The sequence below is a fragment of the Lactuca sativa genome, chromosome 1 (genome assembly GCF_002870075.4).
Source record: "Lactuca sativa cultivar Salinas chromosome 1, Lsat_Salinas_v11, whole genome shotgun sequence".
NCBI lineage: Eukaryota > Viridiplantae > Streptophyta > Magnoliopsida > Asterales > Asteraceae > Lactuca > Lactuca sativa.
Window position 1 is genome coordinate 177,569,119 of NC_056623.2, and position 25,028 is coordinate 177,594,146.

At 35.6% G+C, this 25,028-nt stretch overlaps 1 protein-coding gene across 1 annotated transcript; it reads right to left on the minus strand.

Moving 5' to 3' along the window:
* Nucleotides 1–9,660: 9,660 nt before the first annotated feature.
* Nucleotides 9,661–10,992, minus strand: LOC128128147 (uncharacterized). Its single transcript, XM_052767002.1, has one exon. The coding sequence runs from the start codon at nucleotides 10,990–10,992 to the stop codon at nucleotides 9,661–9,663; it is 1,332 nt and encodes a 443-aa protein (XP_052622962.1).
* Between the last annotated feature and the right edge of the window lie 14,036 nt (nucleotides 10,993–25,028).

A 25,028-nucleotide genomic window follows, 5' to 3' on the forward strand; every position in this document is an offset into this window, starting at 1 on the left:
TAACACAACTGAAATAAATCTGACTTTTTTCCATACTAACCTTCAGCCCTGAAATCTTATTGAAATCATCAAGGGCATTCCTTATAATTCTGGCCGAATTCCCATTACCATAAGAAAAAATTAACAAATCATCAGCAAAACATAAATGGGAAATTTTGAGGCTCAAACACTTACTATGGAACTTAAAATTCAAAGAATCTTCAATAAGCTTACCCATAATAATATTGAAAACCTCCATAACTATAGTAAATAGGTAAGGAGATAAAGGATCTCCCTGCCTAAGCCCACGCTTTCCTTCAAAATACCCATGATCTTCACCATTAAAATTAAGCATGAACCACGGGGAAGAAACACAAGCCATAATCCATTTAACCATGACTGGATGAAACCCAAATCCCTGCAGAACTCTATTAAGAAAATCCCAATCCACCGTATCATAAGCCTTTTGTATATCAATCTTTATCGTACATTTAGGAGTACCTCTCTTTTTTTTGTACCCCACCATCAACTCCTGAGCAAGAAGAATATTGTCCAAAATAGATCTACCAGGAATAAAAGCTGATTGGTTATTACTTACAATATCACCCAAACAATTTCTGATTCTATTCACTATAATCTTACTGATACACTTATAAAAAGTGTTACAGCAAGCTATAGGTCTAAAATCAGACACTTTCCTCGGAACCTCAACTTTAGGGACCAGAACAATTCTCGTGGCATTAATCCCATTCAACAATTTACCAGTCCAAAAAAATTCTCTCACAGCCTTACAAACATCTGGACCAACAATACTCCAAGAACTTTTAAAAAATTTTGAAGAATACCCATCAGGCCCAGGGGCACGATTGTCATCTATGTCAAACATCGCCAATTTAATTTCTTCATCAGTAACCACTCTAATCATATCAACAGCCACCCTACTGTCCAATTTTTTAGGAAAAAACTCATCATTTAAGCCCGAAAAATCAGTATCATCCTTACATCCCAAAAACTTATTAAAATGGGACACAAATTTCTCTATCATAGCCTTCCCACTCACCCAACGACCATCTTCATTCAGAACCATCTGAATACGATTATTGATACCCCTGCTTTTAACAATTTTGTGAAAGAATTTAGAGTTATTGTCCCCATCCTGTAACCATTTGATTTTAGCACGCTGAGCAAGAATCTTTTCTTCATCATTACAAGCAATATTAAAATATAAGAGAATATTAGCATGCTCTTCCCTAATCTTGCAATCAAAAGGATTATTGTCAATATCTTGTTGTTTACACTCCAAATCCTTTCTTAACTTCTGAATTCTTTTTCCAGCTCCCCAATATTTATTACACATCTCCCTGCAATGTTTTTTGAGAATCTTCAACTTTTGTGTCACTTTAAACATAAAAAAACCATCAATATTCTTATCCCAAACCTCCTTAACCAAAGGGAGAAATTCCTCCTTCTCAGAGATAAAATTCGCAAATCTAAAAGAAGGTTTCCACTTCACTTTGTTACCAGGAAAATTTAAAATAGCAGGGCAATGATCCGAATTTCTGTATGGTTTAAAGACAGTGTGAGCAAGAGGATGGTTCGACATAAATTTTTGATTAACCATAACTCTATCAAGCTTCTTCAACAGCCCCATATTACCCATAGGAGTTTTGTTCCATGTAAACTGAAACCCATAAGACTTCAAGTCCTCCACTTCAATAAAACTCAGACAATCAACAAAATCTTCAACTCCTTTAGGAGTTCTAGAACAGCTTTCAGAATATTCCGAAGGTTTTATAGCAACATTAAAATCACCTAATAAACCCCAAGCTTCCCTATTAACAACCAAACTATGTTTTTTCAAATTATCCCAAAGTAATCTTCTTTCAATATAATTCGAAGCAGCATATATAAAAGACAAATACATGCCAAGATCCGAATTACACAATTTAACATAACAATGAATAACCTGTTTGGATTGAGAAAGCAGAATCACATCAAAAAGTCTAGGATTCCACCCCACTATTATTCTAGTACCAGCTTCACAACTATTATTATTAGAGATCCAATCCCACTGCCCAAAAGTCTTAGCACAAACACTCTTGAGATTTAAGATTTTGACATGAGATTCAATCACAGCACAAATACCAAGGTTATTACACCTAATAACATCAATAACCTCCTTCTGCTTAACAGATTTATTCAATCCCCTAACATTCCAAGCACCAACAGACATCATTGGGAAATAATAGAATTTTTGGCATTTACCTCCTCACATGCCTGAGAATTCCCCATCTTACTGCTATTATTATCCGACTCCAACTTATCTTTATTCACTTTATTACTTTCATTTCCTTTCTTCTTCCCCTCTCCCTTGATTGAAGAAATCAATTTGTTATTCTTGCTTTCATTAGAACCCATTCCAGCATCACCACTATCAACATTTTGATTAGCAACTGTCTTCACAATCTTATCATCCTCTTCCATTTTATCCAAAACTTCCTCTTCAATCTCTCCCAAGATTTCAAACCTGTTTTTATTACTTAATCCTTCCCCTGTTATATTCTCACTACCAAGACTAAAATTGCCCATCTCTGCCTTATTATCCTTTTTAACTACAACCTCCTGCTTATTATTCTCCTTCAACCCCCGACTACCTATAACATCCTGCCCATTAACAAACTTCTCATAATTTCTGTTCTTTTCTAAATTCCAGTGACTTACTCCTTTATTACTCCAATTCCAATTTTGCCCTTTACCATTTCCATCTCTGTTCCCATTATTGCCTTTAGAGAAAATACCCCTTCTCCAATTCCCATTCTTCCCATTATTCTTCATATTATTCAATTGATTATAACCCTCTTGAGACTTGCTAGTGCCTTCACCATCATTGTTACCCATTACCTTTTTATATTTAACTTCTGTGAAACCATCCCCATTAACAACTTCCTTCCCTTTATTATTCTTTAAATTTCTCACTTCTCCATTATTATCCTCCTTCACAACATTCATAGCAGCAGCACAAACTTTATCCACATGCCCATAGACTTTACAATGATTACATCTAGAAGGAATCCAAGCATATTCAACATCAAAACTTTGAATCACAGCAGAATTAGAGACAAAATCCCAAGTAGCTATATCAATCTTCTTTCTCCATTCCTTCCCAGCTGCCATTTCAACAAGAATTCTAGCATAAGCATTCCTTCCTTTATGTTCCAAACACATATCCTCAGTAAAGGAGTCAAAAGCCAAAGGAATACCTATCTTACTAGCAATTCTACATAAGTTTTCACCACTCCAGACTTCCAAGGGCAAATCAAATATTTTAATCCAAACAGGAATTTTATCATGCTTGTTCTTAGTTAAAGTCAAACCAGGCCTCCATCGTTGAAGAAATAAAGGCATATTATTAAACATTAACCAAGGACTACCCTCCAAAACAGATAACATCCCCTTTTCATCACTGAATTTAAAGAAGAAAAATCCTTTGCTGTTCATGAATACCTCTTCCAAACCCACATTCTTCCACAATCTTCTAACTTCTTTCTGAATTACAGGAAACGCCAACTTCTTGTCAATCATATAACCATAAAGAGTATTAGAAAAAGGAATACTTGCATTCTTTAGATTCTCTATTGGAATTATAACAGGACCATAAGAGTTCATCACATTCCCCTGCATTCCTCCTTCCTCCTTATTGCTAATCTTTGCATTTCCCAAAATAGAAGGAAGTAAATTAATGCTATTAATAATAGTACCTGACTTCTCATTGCAGCTAGTATCCATATTACTCTTAGCATTAACCTCTTCTTCTATTTCAATTTCCTCATCCCCACTAGTATCATCCTCACTTGAATCATTATCCCCTTCCTCGTCAGTATTCTCATCATCATCTGTATTACCTTCTATCTCCTTGTCTTTCTTTTCCAAATTTGACCTATCAACATCCATTTTCTGATTCTTCTCACTGTCTAAATTTTTCCCCATAGTCTTCTCAACTCCCTTTCCCACCTGTCCTTCTTCCTTCAATTCACTCAGAAACTGAAATCCAACTCCTGGAATGAAAACTTCATTATTACTAGCCCTTTTCTCCCCATCAGTTATAATCTTCACAACTTCATTATCTTCCCTATTAGAGTTATTCTGAATTTTAACATCCATCACCGATATGGTAGGGTTCACATTAACCATTTCACTAATAACATTCTTCAATTCAGAAATTGGACTCAAAACTTCATTACTCATCATCAACCCATCCCAATTTCTCATCAAATTAGCAGTATTACCAGTTGGGATAGAAACAACATGAGAACTTACCTTTTTAGAATCACCAGACAACCCTTTCTTCAATTCCTTCTCCTTTCCTTCAGATCCAGGAATAGAAATGTTAGAATCCGACTCCCAAACTGAGACAGATTCCGATTCTTCTCCCGTTTCCTCCTCTGAACCATCTTCATTGAAGAACTCTTCCGTATCCATCGGAGCTAATTTATCCACCTTCTTCCTAACTCTGTTCTTAATCCTGAAAGATTTCCCCTCCATTTTCCATCCAGCTTTGCTAATCCCAGATGCAACAGCTCCAGTCACACTTGGTTTGCGACGAGCTTTATAGATCGTGGCCGATGATTTTTCAATTACCCCAGGAGGAACAAGATCATTCACCTCCATTTCAGTTTTTGTATCACGAACTGCAGCACTTTTATCCGGAGGTTTAACCTTCACGTCCTTCAATCTATCCGATTTGGAAGATGCTCCCATTAAATCAACGGAATTAGGAGAGATATTGCTTCACCAATAATAAGAAAATCGTCGGAAAAGCAACGCCGATGAATCTAAGCTAGATCGCACCACCGTCAGAAAGAATCAAGATAAGAGAGAGAAAGCATTGATTCATTCTTGAGTTCCACATTAGAAGTCTATGCAATTTAGCAAAGCTTTAATGAGCATTGTTTAATTCTTAAGTTCCACAATAGAAGTTGTCTTCGCAATTTAGCAAAGCTTTGATGAGCATTATTTAATTCTTGAGTTCCACAATAAAAGTCTATGCAATTTAAGCAAAGCTTTGATGAGCATTGTTTCATTCTTGAGTACCAAATTAGAAGAGTGTGCAATTTAGCGAAGCTTTGATGAGCATAGATTAATTCTTGAGTTCCATAATAGAAGTAGTCTTCTCAATTTAGCAAAGCTTTGATGAGTATTGTTTAATTATTGAGTTCTACAATAAAAGTCTATGCAATTTAAGCAAAGCTTTGATGGGCATTGTTTCATTCTTGAGTTCCACATTGGAAGTCTATGCAATTTAGCAAAGTTTTGATCAGTATTGTTTAATTCTTGAGTTGCATAATAAAAGTAGTCTTCATAATTTAGCAAAGGTTTAATGAGCGTTGTTTTATTCTTGAGTTCCACAATAGAAGTCTATGCAATTTAAGCAAAGGTTTGATGAGCATTGTTTAATTCTTGAATTTCACAATAAAAGTCTATGCAATTTAAGCAAAAGCTTTGATGGGCATTGTTTCATTCTTGAGTTCAACATTAGAAGTCTATGCAATTTAGCAAAGCTTTGATGAGCATTGTTTAATTCTAGAGTTCCACAATAGAAGTAGTTTTCGTAATTTAGCAAAGGTTTGATGAGCATTGTTTTATTGTTGAGTTCCACAATAGAAGTTTATGCAATTTAAGCAAAGCTTTTGTGAGCAGTGTTTAATTCTTGAGTTCCACAATAAAAGTCTATGCAATTTAAGCAAAGCTTTGATGAGCATTGTTTCACTCTTGAGTTCCACATTAGAAGTCTACGCAATTTAGTAAAGTTTTAATGAACATTGTTTAATTCTAGAGTTCGACAATAGAAGTAGTCTTCGTAATTTAGCAATGGTTTGATGAGCATTGTTTTATTCTTGAGTGCCACCATAGTAGTCTATGCAGTTTAAGCGAAGCTTTGATGAGCATTGTTTCATTCTTGAGTTCCACAATAGAAGTATACGCAATTTAGCAAACCTTTGATGAGCATCATTTAATTCTTGAGTTCCACAGTAGAAGACTATGCAATTTAAGCAAAGCTTTGATGAGCATTGTTTGATTCTTGAGTTCCACAATAGAAGTCTATGCAATTTAAGCGAAGCTTTGACGAGCATTGTTTGATTCTTGAGTTCCACTATAAAAGTCTGCAATTTAGCAAAGCCTTGTTGAGCATTGTTTCATTCTTGTGTTCCATATTGGAAGTCTATGCAATTTCGTAAAGCATTGATGAGCATTGTTTAACTATTGAGTTACATAATAGAAGTAGTCTTTGCAATTTAGCAAATCATTGATGAGCATCGTTTAATTCTTGAGTTCCACAATAGAAGTCTTTGCAATATAATCAAAGCTTTAATGAGCATTGTTTCATTCTTTTTTTTTTTTTTTTTTTTTTGAAAAGAGCCAAAGCTCAGCAAATTTTATTAAAAAGAATAAAAGAATACAAATACATAAAAAAAATAAAAAACAAACAAACCCCTAACCAAACCAACCTATCCATAACCAACTCCCCATCCACTTTTTAAACATATCAACTAAGCTCCAAAAGTCCCAAAAAACCTTAATGTTTATATGCTTACACCAAGGACTTATTAGAAGTGGGAAAAAAGGTAACTTCACCCCATTGCAAAAACCACCCCACCAATCACCATTAAGACCAAAGCAAGGGGTAAGGCCCTTAAAAAAACCCACAGTCCAAAAGTGAAAACATAACAAACAACCCCATAAAAGATCAAACCCAAACATCCTACATACAAAATTAAAGTACCAAAAAATACAAAAAATATAACCCAAAATCCACTGCAAAAGCATCAAGAACTCATTCCAGCAACTTCTGTCAACTTTCAGCCCTTGTATCCCTCCTTTATTGTACTCTCTTTTATCCTTCATCCTCCAAATGTGACTCAACATAATGGCCTTCCTGCAATAAACATTCGTACTATCCAAATTCACTACAAACAGCTTCATAATCAGCTTCATAACTCCTTTTCTGCACACATAAAAAAACCCACACTGGACTACACAATACCACCATATTATCAAACCCAGTTGCATACTTGACATGGCATCAATCACATGTCTAGGATTTTCCATTTGAATAATCTCAATTAAGATCATATCCAAACAAAAAATCCCAAAGGTACATATCACAAAATTCAAGAGCAAGCTCTTAAACCAGTGAATTAATCCGTCAATTCCTTGAAACCCGTCAATTCCTTTGAACCTATCATTCCGAAAAAACCCCCAATACAAACCTCCCATAAGAACAGTCAAACAATTCAACATCTCCATATTATCCCAATCCTCAAAACAAACAGGATCACAACAGCTACTCCTAACAAAGAAATTCAAAAAACCCATCAATTTTTTCCAAAAATACCCCATATCTGTAAAATTTCCCTGCTGACCATAACATTCATCTTCCTCAACCCTAATAACTTCAATTGAATTTCTTTCTCAATACACAAAATAACTCCTTCATTCGATTTTCTCAATTTACTAAAAATTCTTGAATTTCTTTCTTTCCAAATATGAGAAACACAGCTAGCAAACACCCATTTTTTGATCAAAATCTCAATAGATCTCGAATTTAAGACTGAAGACAATTTAAGAACAAGATCATTCCAATTAGAATAAGATATGTCAATTCCAGCCTTAGAACAACAATGTTTCCATATACTATGCGAGAATTCACATTGAAAGAAAAGATGGTCATGAGAATCAGGAATTTTTAAACAGAAAGGACATAGTAAAGAACCTGATTTCTCCCAGCATTTAACTCGATCTTGAGTTTTCAGACGATTCAGAACAGCAAGCCATAAAATAAATGCATTCCTGGGAATACAATTACTATACCAAACACAGCTAACCCACTTGACTTTACTTCCAAAATTATTGATATCTCTCCAAACTTGCTTGCAAGAAAATTTTTTATTCACACCATTCATATCCCTCCAAACAGTAATATCCTTTTGATTACCAATATTACAAAACATGGGAGCATCTTTCAGACCAGGAAAATTTATTACCCAATCAACAGGCCATCTATAAGTATCATTAGTCAAAACATCACTGACTAAAGAATTTTCACTAAATCCATTTCTAAACCAATCCCTCCTTGATATAATTGTACTTAATATGCCAATTGGGTGCCACCAATCATGCCATAAAGAAGTATTTCTACCATCACCAACACATGAGACAATATGATGTCTAACAGTTTTTCTCAATTCCAAAAATCTTTTCCAAGTCCAATTCATGCTTTTCTTCTGCCAAATCTCCCAGAAATTTCCATCACCAATGTAGTTTTCTCTCACCCACTGAACCCACAGAGAATTCTTGTTACTAATCAGATTCCAAATGTGTTTAATTAATAAAGCATCATTCCAGAATCTTAAGTCTTTAATTCCCAGCCCCCCATTTATTTTTGGCTTACAAACATCACTCCATTTAACTTTAGCTTTTCCTCTAACCACTTCTCCATTAGCCCACAGAAAGTTTCTACAAATCATTTCAATCTCCCTAATAGTAGCAATAGGAATTTTGAAAATTGAAGCCCAATACACATGAATAGAAGTCAGGACAGAATTTATGAGCTGTAATCTTCCAGCAAAAGAAAGCATCTTGTTTTTCCAATTACACACTCTCAATTTAATCTTATCAACAAGAGCAAAACAATCTCTTTTGAAAAGCATATTCACACACATGGGAATCCCAAGGTATTTGAAAGGAATTTTACCAATGTCAAAAGGTAAAATTCCCAAAATAATCCTTCTCATGTTTGGCTTCACACAGCTAAAAAAAATTTGGCTTTTTTCCATGCTAGCTTTCAAACCAGAAACAGAATAAAAATCGTCAAGGGCAGCTTTTATGACTCTAGCAGAATTGCCATTACCAAAAGAAAACACCAACAAATCATCTGCAAAACATAAGTGTGTAATCCTCTGAGAATCACACTTGCAATGAAATTTGAAACATTGGCTTTCTTCAATTTTCTTCACCAGGATTAGATTAAAAACCTCCATAACCAACGTGAATAAGTAGGGAGATAGAGGATCTCCTTGCCTTAACCCCCTCTTTCCTTCAAAATATCCATGGTCTTCACCATTAAAATTCAGCATAAACCAAGGGGAAGAAGTGCATGCCATAATCCAATTAACCATGACAGGATGAAATCCAAATCCAAGGAGAATTCTATTAAGAAATTTCCAGTCAACAGTATCATAGGCCTTTTGTATATCAATCTTTAAGGTACATTTAGGCATTCCTTTTTTATTTTTGTATCCCACCATCAATTCTTGAGCAAGGAGAATATTGTCAAGAATTGATCTTCCTTGAATAAAAGCAGATTGGTTATGACTAACTATATCACTTAAGCTGCCCCTTATTCTGTTTACTATTATTTTACTGATACATTTATAAAAAATGTTGCAGCAGGCAATAGGCCGAAAATCAGTAACTTTCCTTGGTTCTTCCACTTTAGGAATCAACACAATCCTAGTAGCATTAATACCCTTCAATAATTTTCCTGTCCAGAAAAATTCCCTCACAGCTTTACAAATATCTGTCCCAACAATACTCCAAGCACTCTTAAAAAACTTAGAGGAAAACCCATCAGGACCAGGAGCATGATTGTCAGCAATATCAAACATAGCTACTTTAACTTCTTCATCTGTGACCACTCTTATCATATTCATTGCCACTTTTTTTATCCAACTTATTAATAAAAAACTCATTATTAAGTATAGACAAATCAGTGGCAACTTCACATCCCAAGAAATTCTTAAAATGATTAATAAATTTCTCTTTCATAGCCTTCCTCCTGATCCATCTTCCGTCTTCATCAAGCACCATCAAAATTCGATTCCTGTTAATCCTGCTTTTCAAACAACTGTGAAAAAACTTAGTGTTATTATCCCCATCAGAAAGCCATTTGATCTTAGATCTTTGAGAAAGCAGCTTTTCTTCATCATTACAAGCAACATTATATTCAAAAAGAATATTAGCATGCTCCTCCCGATATGAAGCATTAAACGGTTCCTGATCAATTTTCAACTGAATATTTCCCAATTGCTCCCTTAGATCCTTAATTTTCCTTCCTGACCCTCTGAATTTACTACACATCTGTTTACACTGACTCTTCAACATTTTCAGTTTCTGAGTAACTTTGAACATAAAAAAGCCTTCAATATTTGAGGACCAGATATCCTTCACCATAGGCAGAAATTCTTCTTTATCCGCAATGAAATTAGCAAATCTAAAGGAAGCTTTCCATCTCAATTTATCATTAGGAATGAAAAGAATAGCAGGACAGTGATCAGAAGTTCTGTATGGTTTAAATGCAGCATAAGCTGAAGGATAATCAGAAATGAATTTCGTGTTGACCATAATCCTATCCAGCTTCTTTAAAATTCCTTTATTCCCAGAAGGCGATTTATTCCAAGTGAATTGAAACCCAGTGCTATTCAAGTCTTCAACTTCAATAAAATTGATACATTCTCGAAAATCATCAACTCCTTTCAGACATCTCGAGCATCCTTCTGAATAATCGGAATCTTTTAACACAACATTGAAATCACCCAAAATACACCAAGCTTCCTTTTTCACAGTTAAGCTGAATTTTTTCAAATCTTCCCATAAAACCCTTCTTTCAATATAACCGGAAGCAGCATAGATGAAGGAAAAAAACATGCTATAATTAGAACCAGAAAATTTGACAAAGCAATGAATCACCTGTTTCGATTGAGATAAAACCATAACATCAAATAATTTTGGATCCCATCCAACAATTATTCTATTACCAACATCACACTGTTTGTTATTAGAAACCCAATCCCAGTTTCCAAAAGATTTACTACACACATTCTTTAAATTTGAAATTTTGACATGGGATTCAACAACAGCACACATTCCCAGCTTATTATCCCTTATAACATCCATAACCTCTTTTTGCTTAACAGCTTTATTTAACCCCCTAACATTCCATACACCAATCGACATCATTGACTAATAACATGATTTTTGGCATTTACCACCTCAAATGCCTGAGATAATCCACTAATACTACTGCTATCATTATTCCTCTTGCTATCCATCTTCTTTTCAGCATTAACCATCACAAGATCTTCATTGCTAATGCCCATGTTATGAATCTCATTATATTTCAATCTGTTGTCATCAGTAGCAGAGAGAGTGCAATTCAGATCATCAAATTGAACACCAATTTTATCTCTTTTATCATCCTTTTCCATTCCAATTATAGCTTCCTCATCAATCAATCCCAAAACTTCAAAGCTATTTTTATTGCTGCTATCAGTTTCCTTATCACTCTTCTTAATCTCAGCCATATCATTGACATTCTTCTTTATAGTCACCTGTCTTTTATCTCCATTATTTACCTGATCATTATTATTATACTGTCCAGAACCCACCTTCTCAAATTTTTTATTCTTCTCCTAATTCCAATGCCCCACTCCTTTGTTATTCCAATTCCCATTTTGTCCCCAACCATTTCCACTTTTGTTCCCATATTGACCCCTAAACTTATTCCCCACTCTTGAGAAATTACTCTTCCCTTTATTTTTCTGATTACCTATATTAGCAGCTTTCCACATAGAATTGCTTGTACCTTCTCCATCTTTAATAATTTTATTTTTCCTATTAGTAAATTCTGTAAATCCTTCATCATCAATCACATTTTTCCCTTTATCTTCCTTGCTAATCCCACTGCCACCATTTTGCATAGATTTAGCACCCATCATACTAGCCATACAGACCTTATCTATGTGCCCAAACACTTTACAATGACTGCATCTAGATGGCATCCAAGCATATTCCACATCAAAGCTTTGAATAACAGCAGAATTAGTAACAAAATCCCACGTTGAGATATCAATGTTTCTTTTCCATTCTTTATCAGCTGACATTTCGATAAGGATCCTAGCATAAGCATTTCTCCCTTTATGTTCCAAACACATCTCCTCAGTAAAAGAATCAAACGCAAGAGGAATTCCCAATTTACTAGCAATAATGCACAGATTATCCCCACTCCAAACCTCCAAAGGTAAGTCATAAATCTTGACCCAAACCGGAATCTTATCATGTCTATTTTTAGTTAAAGTCAAACCTGGTCTCCATCTTTGTAGAAATAAAGGCATATTATTGAACATTAGCCATGGATTTCCTTCAAGAATAGATAACATCCCTTGTTCATCACTGAATTTAAAAAAGAAGAATCCTTTATTATTCATGAATACCTCTTCAAGACCCACATTCTTCCATAGCCTTCTTACCTCCTTTTGAATCACTGGAAAAGCCAATTTCTTATCAATCATATATCCATATAAAGTATTCACATAAGGAATACTCGCATTTTTTAGATTTTCAATTGGGATAATAACAGGACCATCTTCTTCACCTTTTTCCCCTGGAATATATCTAACATCAATCTTACCCTTATGCCTATTCCCTTTTAACACACCAGCATAAGAGTTCTTTAAATTCCCCTGCACATCCTTCTCCATCGAATTTCCAATTTTAGCTGCTCCCAAAATAGAAGGAAAGGTATTAATACTATTAATAACAGTGCCTGCAACCAAATTCCCATTATTATCATTACTAATATTATTAATATCCTCCTCCTCCATCATTATTTCCTCATCTTCACTAGTTTCCTCCTCACTTGAATCAACTTCCCCCTCTTCATCTTCTGAACTCTCTTCTTCATTATCATCTCCCAACTTATTCTCCTTCTTATCCACTTTCAAATCATCCATATCCATATTCTGAATTATACCCTTATCAACTCCCTTTCCCACCTGTCCTTCTTCCTTCAATTCATTCAGAAACTGAAATCCCACTCCTGGAATGAAATCTTCATTATTATTAGCCCTTTTCTTCCCATCAGTTATTATCTTCACAACTTCATTATCTTCCCTATTAGAGTTATTCTGAATTTTAACATCCATCACCGATATGGTAGGGTTCACATTAACCATTTCACTAGTAACATTCTTTAATTCAGAGATTGGACTCAAAACTTCATTATTCATCATCAACCCATCCCAATTTTTCATCAAATTAGCAGTATTACCAGTTGGGATAGAAATAACATGAGAACTTACCTTTTTAGAATCACCAGACAACCCTTTCTTCAATTCCTTCTCCTTCCCATCAGATCCCGGTATAGAAATGTTAGAATCCGACTCAAAAACTGAGACAGATTCCGATTCTTCTCCCGTTTCCTCTTCTGAACCATCTTCATTGAAGAACTCTTCAGTATCCATCGGAGCTAATTTATCCACCTTCTTCCTAGCTCTGTTCTTAATCCTGAAAGATTTCCCCTCCATTTTCCATCCCGCTTTGCTAATCCCAGATGCAACAGCTCCAGTCACACTTGGTTTGCGACGAGCTTTGTAGATCGTGGCAGATGATTGTTCAATTACCCCAGGAGGAACAAGATCATTCACCTCCATTTCAGTTTTTGTATAACGAACAGCAGCACTTTTATCCGGAGGTTTAACCTTCACGTCCTTCAATCTATCCGACTTGGAAGATGCTCCCATTAAATCAACGGAATTAGGAAAGAAATTGCTTCACCAATTAAAAGAAATTCGTCGGGAAAGCAGCGCCGATGAATCTAAGCTAGATCGCACCACCGTCAGAAAGAATCAGGATAAGAGAGAGAAAGTAGAGAGAGAACATTTTTTGATTCTTGAGTTCCACTATAGCATTATTTCATTCTTGAGTTCCACATTGGAAGTCTATGCAATTTAGCAAAGCATTGATGAGCATTGTTTAATGAATTCCACAATAGAAGTAACCTTTGCAATTTAGCAAAGATTTGATGAGCATTGTTTAATTCTTTAGTTCCACAATAGAAGTGTATGCACTTTAAGCAAAGCTTTGATGAGCGTTGTTTCATTCTTGCTACAATAGAAGTCTATGCAATATAGCAAAGCTTTGATGAGTATTGTTTATCTCTTGAGTTCCACAATAGAAGTCTATGCAATTTAAGCAAAGCTTTGTGTGCATTGTTTAATTTTCGAGTTCCACAATAGAAGTCTATGCAATTTAGCAACGCTTTGATGAGCATTGTTTAGATCTTGTGTTCCACAATAGAATTCTATGCAATTTAAGCAAATCCAAATTGATGAGGATTGTTTAAATCTTGAGTTCCACAATAGAAGTATATGTAACTTAGCAAAGCTTTGATGATCATTGTTTAATACTTGAGTTCCATAATAGAAGTCTATGCAATTTACCAAAGCTTTGATAAGCATCGTTTAATTCTTGAGTTCCACAATAGAAGTCTATGCAATTTAAGCAAGTCTTTGATGAACAGTGTTTGATTCTTGAGTTCCACAATACAAGTCTTTGCAATTTAGCAAAGCTTTGACGAGCATTGTTTCATTCTTGGGTTCCACATTAGAGGTCTATGCAATTTAACAAAGCATTGATGAGCATTGTTTAATTGTTGAGCTCAACAATAGAAATGTATACACTTTAAACAAAGCTTTGATGAGGATTGTTTCATTCTTGAGTTCCACATTAGAAGTCTATGCAATTTAGCAAAGCTTTGATGAACATAGTTTACTTTTTGAGTTCCACAATAGAAGCAGTCTTCGAACTTTAGCAAAGCTTTGATGAGCATTGTTTAATTCTTGAGTTCCACAATTAAAGTCTATGCAATTTAACCAAAGCTTTGATGAGCATTATTTCATTTTTGAGTTCCACATTAGAAGTCTATGCAATTTAGCAAAGCTTTGATGAGCATTGTTTAATTCCTGAGTTCCACAATAAAAGTAATCTTCGTAATTTAGCAAAGGTTTGATGAGCATTGTTTTATTTTTGATTTCCACATTAGAAGTCTATGCAATTTAAGCAAAGCTTTGATGAGCATTGTTTCTCTCTTGAGTTTCACATTAGAAGTTTATGAAATTTAGCAAAGCTTTGATGAGCATCGTTTCATTCCTTGTTTCCACATTGGAAGTCTATGAAATTTAACAAAGCATTGATGAACATTGTTTAATTCTTGAGTTCCACAATAGAAGTAGTCTTTGCAATTTAGCAAAGCTTTTATTAGCATTGTTTAATTCTTGAGTTCCACAATCGAAGTGTATGCAATTTAAGCAACGCTTAGATGAACATTGATTTATTCTTGAGTTCCACATTAGAAGTCTACGCAATTTAGCAAAGCTTTGATGAGCATTGTTTAATTCTTGAGTTCCACAATAGAAGTTGTCTTCGCAATTTAGCAAAGTTTTGATGAGCATTATTTAATTCTTGAGTTCCACAATAAAAGTCTATGCAATTTAAGAAAAGCTTTAATGAGCATTGTTTCATTCTTGAGTTCCACATTAGAAGTCTATGCAATTTAAGCAAAGCTTTGATGAGCGTTGTTTCAACTTTCAGTTCCACATTAGAAGTTTATGCAATCTAGCAAAGCTTTGATGAGTCTCGTTTAATTCTTGAGTTCCACAATAGAAGTCTATGTAATTTAAGCAAAGCTTTGATGAGCATTGTTTGATTCTTGAGTTCCACAATAGAAGTCTATGCAATTTAGCAAAGCTTTCATGAGCATTGTTTCATTCTTGGTTTCCACATTGGAAGTCTATCCAATTTACCAAAGCATTGATAAGCATTGTTTAATTCTTGAGTTCCACAATTGAAGTAGTCTTTGCAATTTAGCAAAGCTTTTATGAGCATTGTTTAATTCTTGAATTCCACAACAGAAGTGTATGAAATTTAAGCAAAGCTTTGATGAGCATTGTTTCATTCTTGGGTTCCACATTAGAATTGTGTGCAATTTAGCGAAGCTTTGATGAGCATAGATTAATTCTTGAGTTCCACAATAGAAGTAGTCTTCTCAATTTAGCAAAGCTTTGATGAGTATTGTTTAATTCTTGAGTTCCACAATAAAAGTCTATGCAATTTAAGCAAAGCTTTGATGGGCATTGTTTCATTCTTGAGTTCCACATTGGAAGTCTATGCAATTTAGCAAAGTTTTGATGAGCATTGTTTAATTCTAGAGTTGCACAATAGAAGTAGTCTTCGTAATTTAGCAAAGGTTTGATGAGCGTTGTTTTATTTTTGAGTTCCACAATAGAAGTCTATGCAATTTAAGCAAAGGTTTGATGAGTATTGTTTAATTCTTGAGTTCCACAATAAAAGTCTATGCAATTTAATCAAAGTTTTGATGAGCATTGTTTAACTCTTGAGTTCCACATTACAAGTCTATGCAATTTATCAAAGCTTTAATGTGGTTTGTTTAATTCTAGAGTTCGTCTATAGAAGTAGTCTTCGTAATTTATCAAAGGTTTGATGAGTATTGTTTTATTTTTGAGTTCCACAATAGAAGTCCATGCAATTTAAGCAAAGCTTTGATGAACATTGTTTCAATCTTGAGTTCCACATTAGAAGTTTATGCAGTTTAGCAAAGCTTTGATGAGCCTTGTTTAATTATTGAGTTCCACAATAGAAGTCTATGTAATTTAAGCAAAGCTTTGATGAGCATTATTTGATTCTTGAGTTCCACATTAGAAGTCTATAAAATTTAGCAAAGCTTTGAGGAGCATTGTTTCACTCTTGGCTTCCACATTGGAAGTCTATGCAATTTACTAAAGCATAAATGAACATTGTTTAATTCTCGAGTTCTACAATTGAAGTAGTCTTTGCAATTTAGCAAAGCTTTTATGAGCCTTGCTTAATTCTTCAGTTCCACAATAAAAGTGTATGCAATTTAAGCAAAGCTTTGATGAACATTGTTTCATTCTTGAGTTCAACAATAAAAGTCTATGCAATTTAGCAAAGCTTTTATGAACATTGTTTCATTCTTTGGTTTCCACATTGGAAGTCTATGCAATTTAGCAAAGCATTCATGAGTATTGTTTAATTCATGAGTTCCACAATAGAGGTAGTCTTTGCAATTTAGCAAAGTTTTTATGAGCATTGTTTAAGTTTTGAGTTCCACAATAGAAATGTATGCAATTTAAGGAAAGCTTTGATGAGCAGTGTTTATCTCTTGAGTTCCACAATAGAAGTCTATGTAATTATGCAAAGCTGTGATGAGCATTGTTAAATCCTTGAGTTCCACAATTCAAGTCTATGCAATTTAAGAAAAGATTTGATGTGCACTATTTAATTCTTGAGTTCCACAATAGAATTCTATGCAATTAAAGCAAACCTTTGATGAGGTTTAATTCTTGAGTTCCACAATAGAAGTATATGGAACTTAGCAAAGATTTGATAACCATTGTTTAATACTTTTGTTCCACAATAGAAGTCTATGCAATTTAGCAAAGCTTTGAAGAGCATCGTTTAATTCTTGAGTTCGACAATAGAATTCTACGCAATTTAAATAAATCTTTGATGATCATTATTTGATTCTTGTGTTCCACTATAAAAGTCTATGCAATTTAGCAAAGCCTTGATGATCATTGTTTCATTCTTGGGTTCGATATTGGAAGTTTATGCAATTTAGTAAGCATTGATAAGCATTGTTTAATTGTTGAGTTACAAAATAGAAGTAGTCTTTGCAATTTACCAAATCTTTGATGAGCATCGTTTAATTCTTGAGTTCCACAATAGAAGTGTATGCAATTTAAGCAAAGCTTTGATGAGCATTGTTTCATTCTTGAGTTCCACATTAGAAGTCTATGCAATTTGGCAACGCTTTGATGAGCATTGTTTAATTCTTGAATTCCACAATATAAGTAGTCTTCACAATTTAGCAAAGCTTTGATGAGCATTGTTTAATTCTTGAGTTCCACAATAAAAGTCTATGCAATTTAAGCAAATCTTTGATGAGCATTGTTTCATTGTCGTGTTCCACATTATAAGTCTATGCAATTTAGCAAAGCTTTGATGAGCATTGTTTAAATCCTGAGTTCCAGAATAAAGTTAATCTTTGTAATAAGGTTTGATGAGCAATGTTTAATTCGAGTTCCACATTAGAAGTTTATGCAATTTAGCAAAGTTGTGATGAGCATCGTTTAATTCTTGAGTTCCACAATAGAAATCTATGCAATTTAAGCAAAGATTTCATGAGCATTGTTTGATTCTTGAGTTCCACAACAGAAGTCGATGCAATTTAGCAAAGCTTTGACGAGCATTGTTTCATTCCTTGTTTCCACATTAGAAGTCTATGCAATTTAGCGAAGCATTGATGAGCATTGTTTAATTCTTGAGTTATACAATAGAAGTAGTCTTTGCAATTTAGCAAAGCTATTTATGAGCATTGTTGAATTCTTGAATTCCACAATAGAAGTGTATGCAAGTTAAGCAAAGCTTAGATGAGCATTGATTCGTTTTTGTGTTCCACATTAGAAGTCTATGCTATTTAGCAAAGTTTTGATGAGCATTGTTTAATTATTGAGTTCCACAATAGAAGTCGTCTTCGCAATTTAGCAAAGCTTTGATGAGGATTATTGTTGCACCCCAAAACCGGAACGGCGGAAATGTTCTGGGGTGGAGGACGTCATGTTAAGTATCACAACGTATGCAATATAGTATTCAAAGTACAACAACCATTGTATTAATAGTAATAATTTTACATAGGTTACATTTAACAATAACATCAATGTAGATATAGGATATAACATAAGTTGCAGCTTGGTACTAGGCTGACTTCACAAAAGCTCCCGGAGTGTACCTGTCTATTTATGACTTGAGAATACAAGTTATTTTGAAAGCGAGTATCAACATTTTAATGCTGGTGAGTTCATAAGTATTTAATGACATTGGTTATAAATACATGTTTTATTTCAAAATAATCTCACTAGGTGATGGTGACTTGAGTTTACAGAGTATTAGAATCCTTTCCAGAAAATCATATATTTTCTAATAAAAGTAATCTTCTACCAAGACCCAATTGTTTTATATTTAAACCAAGGAGTATCTCTACTAAAAGCAGTCTTCTACCAAGACCCAATTGTTTTTTGTTTAAGGAGTAATTTCCCCCAAAAGTACTATCATTATCAAAATATAGTTTATACTTTAAAGAATATGTGAGAAGATCACAAGCAAAATTAATAGGGAAAATAATATTTTACCTCAGCAGTAACACTGCTGGCTAAAAGTAAATAAAACATAGACTCCAGGAAGTATTAAGGGAACAATACGTGTTAGAGAGTCTAAAAGAATGAAATACAGACTCCAGGAAGTATTAAGTGAACAATACGCCTCAGAGAGTCTAAAAGAATGAAATATAGACTCCAGGAAGTATTAAGGGAACAATACGCCTCGAAGAGTCTAAAAGAATGAAATACATACTCCAGGAAGTATTAAGTGAAGAATACGCCTTGGAGAGTCTAAAGAATGAAATACAGACTCCAGGAAGTATTAAGTGAACAATACGCCTCGGAGAGTCTAAAATAGCCTTTAATCTTATGTAGATTAGTTTAACGGTTTAAAATGTGGCCTAGTATATAACTAGGAAAATATATCTTGATGGTTTCATATATAGAAAATACCGTGATAATACTTCTTACCTTAAAGCCATGAATTATAAGGTAAATGTAAAGATACTCGTAACCATACTGATTGACGATCGAATACTTGACAACCTGCTAGCGTCGGAATAAATGTGACATTTATCACCCCTTAGCTTGGTCGGTTGGGATTGTAGCTAGCAGTCAGGATGTAGGAGTGTCTGTCCCGTATAGATCTATACACACAATGCCCGCTATCCCTCTAGGAGACTCTGGTTACCACTCGACAACGGTGAAATCCGCGTCATAAAGATGTATCTCGTGTTCTGATTTCTATAAACCTTTTTTTATTAAAAGTACAAGTTTTTAGAATATAGATATAACTAAGTTCTCCTTTATGAAAGTTATGGTTGGTTTCTAAACTATACCTATTATAGTTTACTTGAGAGGTTATCTGGATGCCTTTGCTACCCAAAGGTGATGAATTGCTTAATGGAACTTTTATGACTATATATGTATACATAATATATAACTAATATTTGAACGACCTTTGGATGGATAACCGTTACTCTAAAGCCACATCCAAACAAGGAAAAGGAATTGAAGTGAGTTAGCCTTCCTAAGTCCTTTAAAGATTACTTATATAACCCTAGATATACATGCATGCATTTGACAATATAAAAGTATAAAAAGAATTTTTTGGTAAAACCTTCGGAAAATCTATAGATAAGAATTTATGACTTGACGTCAGTTTATAAAAACAAGATTTGAAAACCTTTAGCTGGATAAAAACAGCTTAACATGCAGAAATCTATTTGCTAGCCAGTTATTAATCACATGTGATTGATCTAATAAATTACTAGTTCAACTTGTATTCCCCCCATAAAAGCATTGAAAATCATTTAAAAAGGTTGATTAAGGGGTATGAACTCACCTAACGTGGGTGATTCGGATGAATGGACGGTATAGGATGCTAAGTGTCAAGTGAGGACTTGAACACACACGTGAATCCTATTTGACATATATTGATACATTTAAGTATCTAATTAGTCATTTAATAACTAATTATGTAAGTAAGGACATCCTAATACATGAAAACACTTTGCTACAAGTGCTAGGAGTACTAAGGGTTGCATATAAAGAAGGTATGACCTCACATTGGAGTTCACTCCTCAAATGGTGGCCCTTATGGGTGTTTACAGTTTCTGGACCACTTCCCCCATAAGTTTACGGCCCTAAACTCATGGAAGTGGTGCCATTGGGTGCTTAAAGGTCCTAAAGCACTCAAGGAAGTGACTAGGGCTCAAAATGACCCTTCTTTGGAGTTTACGGTCCTTGGACCACTCCTTGGGAGTTTACGGTCGTAAACACATGGGTTTACGGCTGTAAACTCATGTTTGCCCATTCCTTTCGTGTTTTGGTGTTTTTATATTATGCATGCAAGGTTCTAGTCACTTATACAAGCCACAGAAGGTGTTAAGGGTACTTAAACACCATTGGAAGGTGTTTACGATTTTGGGAGATCTCCCCAAACCGTAAACACATGTTTTTTTGGGGATATTGATGTTCTTCAAGGGTTTAACATGTATTCTAAGTGAATAACTTGATAGGAGGAGTGTACTTACTTATAGGAAGCTCGAAAGAGTGTTTGGAGCCCAAGAACACTAGTGTGTGTTCTTGGTGTTCTTGATGAACACTTGAAGATCTAAGAAAAGATGAGATTTCCATGGATGAAATCAAGTATAAACACTAGATAAAGTGTTATATGAACGAATCTAGGAAGAAAACACTTACATTTTGGCAGATTTGACGAAAATGTGATATGATACTTGAGAGAGAATTCTTGGTGTTCTTGAGTTGAGAAGTGAAAAATGAGCTAAAAATGACTAAGTGTCATATTTATACTCTTTGGGGTTTACGACCGTAAACTCCATGGTTACGACCGTAAACTCCAAACTTTTGGAGTTCGCGGCAAACTCTAAAGTATACCTCCTTTTATTTGTCCGCTTGACGAATATAAAATAAAATACTCAAACGGACTTAAAACTGGCCAAAAATGTTTTGAGATGAATTTGGCTAATTTTTGATGTGCTTGATTGCGGAGTTTATACAAATGAAAATTTCGGGTTGTCACATCATCCCCCCGTTAGAGGGAATTTCGTCCCGAAATTAGAGTCCAAGCACATACGCAGATGCAATTGAGCGAAGCAAAGATGAGGACACTTTAGTTTCATCAGATCCTCTCGCTCCCAAGTGAATTCAGGGCTTCGCTTGGTGATCCAGCGAACCTTCACTACCGGGATACGGATTTGCTTGGGTTGCTTGACCTCTTATAGTTTTCTACATGAAGTTGGGTTCTCATTGATTTCGATCTTGACGAGTGGGATTTCGAGAGTCACGTCGGACCAGCACTTTTTCAAGTCTAAGACGGGGATAGATTTGGGTGGAATTTTATGGAATTTCAATAGTAGTTGTGATCCGACGAGGGGTTGGACCAATTCTTATCAAGAATCTTGGATGGTCCTAAAATCTTGGGAAGATAGAGCTTTTCAGTACATAGAACATAGTGTACTTCCATGGTTAGATCATCACTTGGCGTGATTGCCATTCTGAAGTTCAAAAAGTTATCTCTTATTGGGGTATGGTTCTCCGAGTTGGTTCTTAGAAGGCTCAGGTCGTCTTCAGATTTGACATCCTAATGGTTGGCTTTCGGAGGTTTTTCCGGATCATGGGAGGTATTGTCTATCTATTGGCCTCTATTGGTTATGTGACATCTATCTCGACCTAGTGCAAAATGGACCTTCTAACTCTTGAGGTGTTTCTAACGGAAACTCTCAAAGTCGGTGTGATAGGGGGGTTTTACCAGACGATGCTTAGAAAATTTAAATTTTCATTATCATCTAATAGATGCTTTCACAACATGATCCCTAATCGGAAAGAATCATGCTCTTACTCGCTTCGTTGTTTCATGGATAACAGTCTCCGATCAGGGCTAACTTAGCCCTTAGAGATTTTCTGAAGTGCTAGACTATTTCAGGAGGTGGTTCTAAAATTTCTTTTGAGATAGTATTCTTTGGAACACCTAGTAGTCCAACGAATCTCTAAGACATGCCCCATTCTCCTATGAGTTGGCTCCCTCCAGTTTTGTAGGAAGTGCGTGTTCTTGTACAACCCATCGACTAACACCTAGACTGGTGTCAAGTCTATAAGCTCTTTATGATCTAGGTTATAAGGATTAACACAACATACCATTTTACTTTATTCAAGTATTCTTGGTTGCGGAGGTGGTCATGTGTTTCTTGGCATTCTAGTGTTTAACTTTGGAGAGTGCAGCCTATCGTCTATTGGGCGACGGTGACTTTTCTCGCGTGAGGGGGCGGTGTGTACTAGGCACTACTCGTCTGTAACTGGATGGACGAAGTGCCCGAGTAGTGCGAGTATCTTTTGTAACTACTCTTCCGGGGTTACCGAGTTTTCTCTATCTAGTTTAAATCTAGATAGTATAGGGTTCCGTCACTCAGAACCTCTAATTTTACTCATCCACTTCTCTTAGAGTTTAACCTGTTATAGCTTTCAGGTTTTTGGGACTACTGCTGAGATGCTTAATTTGTGGGATTAAGCGGGAATGGATGGTCGTAGTCGATGTTTTTCACTCTTACGACTTGAGTTACTTTTCCTAACCGAGGGTGTTAGCTACTATGTTGGCTTAACCTGGATGACAACAAATTTCGAATTTGTGGTCATTTTAGTAGCTCAACCCACAGTGGTTCTCTTGACTCTAGCTCCTTTTCTATGAGACGGGATGAAGGGTCTTACTATAAGGTTCATGGTCGACCTCATACTCGGCTTAATCACTAATACTTGATGTATGCAAGTCGTATATAATTGAGATTTGACGGGATGTTCAGATGTGTGGCTCCACCCCAGATCCACAACCAAACGAGGAACAGGGAGTAGGGAGGAAGCACACATCTTAAATCTTATTGATCTAAATTATATACCACTCTAATGCATATAATCAGTAGTAGTAACTTAATCCCATGAGTTCTTTCTCTTGATTCACGAGACTGATTGTGTGATGCGGACAGCCTTTCTGGGGAAATCTATTGAGTAGGTTTCGGGCGGTTATTGTCTTCCAGAGAATCTGCGGTGTCTTCTACTTCTGGTTTTAATGTCTATCGAGGGGTTGGTTAATAGCGTGTGGTACCCTTCTCCTGGGTACTTCGGAAGGCTTGGATAAAAGACACGACTGACGGTTCGCATTAGGTTTTCTTATTAGTTTCGGAAGAATCTTTATTTGATGCACAGGCTATGGTGAAAGTTCTCTTTACACAGCACTAGGAATTTTCACATGGTCGCACCAAATCGAACCATGATTGACGGCAGTGTCGAATTTAACAAACATCGACATGATATGGAATGAAGATCAATAGGACCATGTGTTGAACCGGGCACACAATTTCTCAGCGTCTCGGGTTACGTTCATGGTATCACTATCGCGGATACTTGGACCGATAGAATTGACGCGGAACTCTAGGGGGTCCTGATGTTTTGGAATAATGTACTTTTCATGAATGGATTTCTCACGAGGCCTCTCTATAATCTCCTAGTATACACTAGTCATGCATAATTAAGATTACAAGGACTGTTGACTAAGCGACTCCGCCCTAAATCCACAACCAAACGAGGAACAGGAGATAAGGCAGCATCACTCACTCGAGGTCTATCAATCTTAATTATAAATGGACTTAACGTATATACCAAGCCATCATAGCTTTACCTGATGAGTTTTTGAGTTTTTCAATCGTGTTGCGACTTTCGCCTTAGCGAGGGAGTAATTACAATTAGAATTGATTTATTAAAGTTCTCGGTTAGCTACTTAGGATTAAGAGACGTACCAAATTTTTACCGGGTTCATTGATGCTTCCCCTAGGCATTAGGGTTAGACTCCTCCTGCGCCTTTGTCATTTCTTTCAGTTGGGCAGCCCTCTTGAGGTGTCCAATTTCACCACATAGGTGGCATACTGGACTGGTCCTAACATTGGTGGTTGATGTAATGAACTCGACCGGGGTTCTACAGATACGAGCTGTATGCCCCTTCCTATTGCATCTGACATAAAGGAATTCTTGACAGGTACCATGATGATGGTAGCTACACTTGCTGCAACAGGGGAGGTTTCCCAGGTATGGTCTTCCAGGTGTCGAGACAGAAGGGTTGATAAGGGTATTGACTACCTCAGCTCGTTGCCCTTTGGAAGGTCCTTGAGTCGAGGTACTTCCCTCCTCGTTCTTAAACTTTCTTTTCAGTAGATTTGGTTGGGGTTCTTGGGTGGCTTTACACACTGGTGCTGGTTACTGCTGTCCATTGCTTTGATCGGGATTCCCGATAGGGCTCTTGTTAACATTGGCGTTGTTAGCATTCAGGTGAGCCATGACAGCTGTTATGGCTGCTGAAACTGCAGCTCGGAACATAACTTCATCAAATTGAAGGACCGGTGTCTTACTAGCGGGTTGGTTACGTTTCTTTGGAGGCATGGTTTTTCCTACACGAAAAGGAACACAAGCTGATGAGAGGCGATAGTTAACCCTAGACGTAACTTTCTTTAC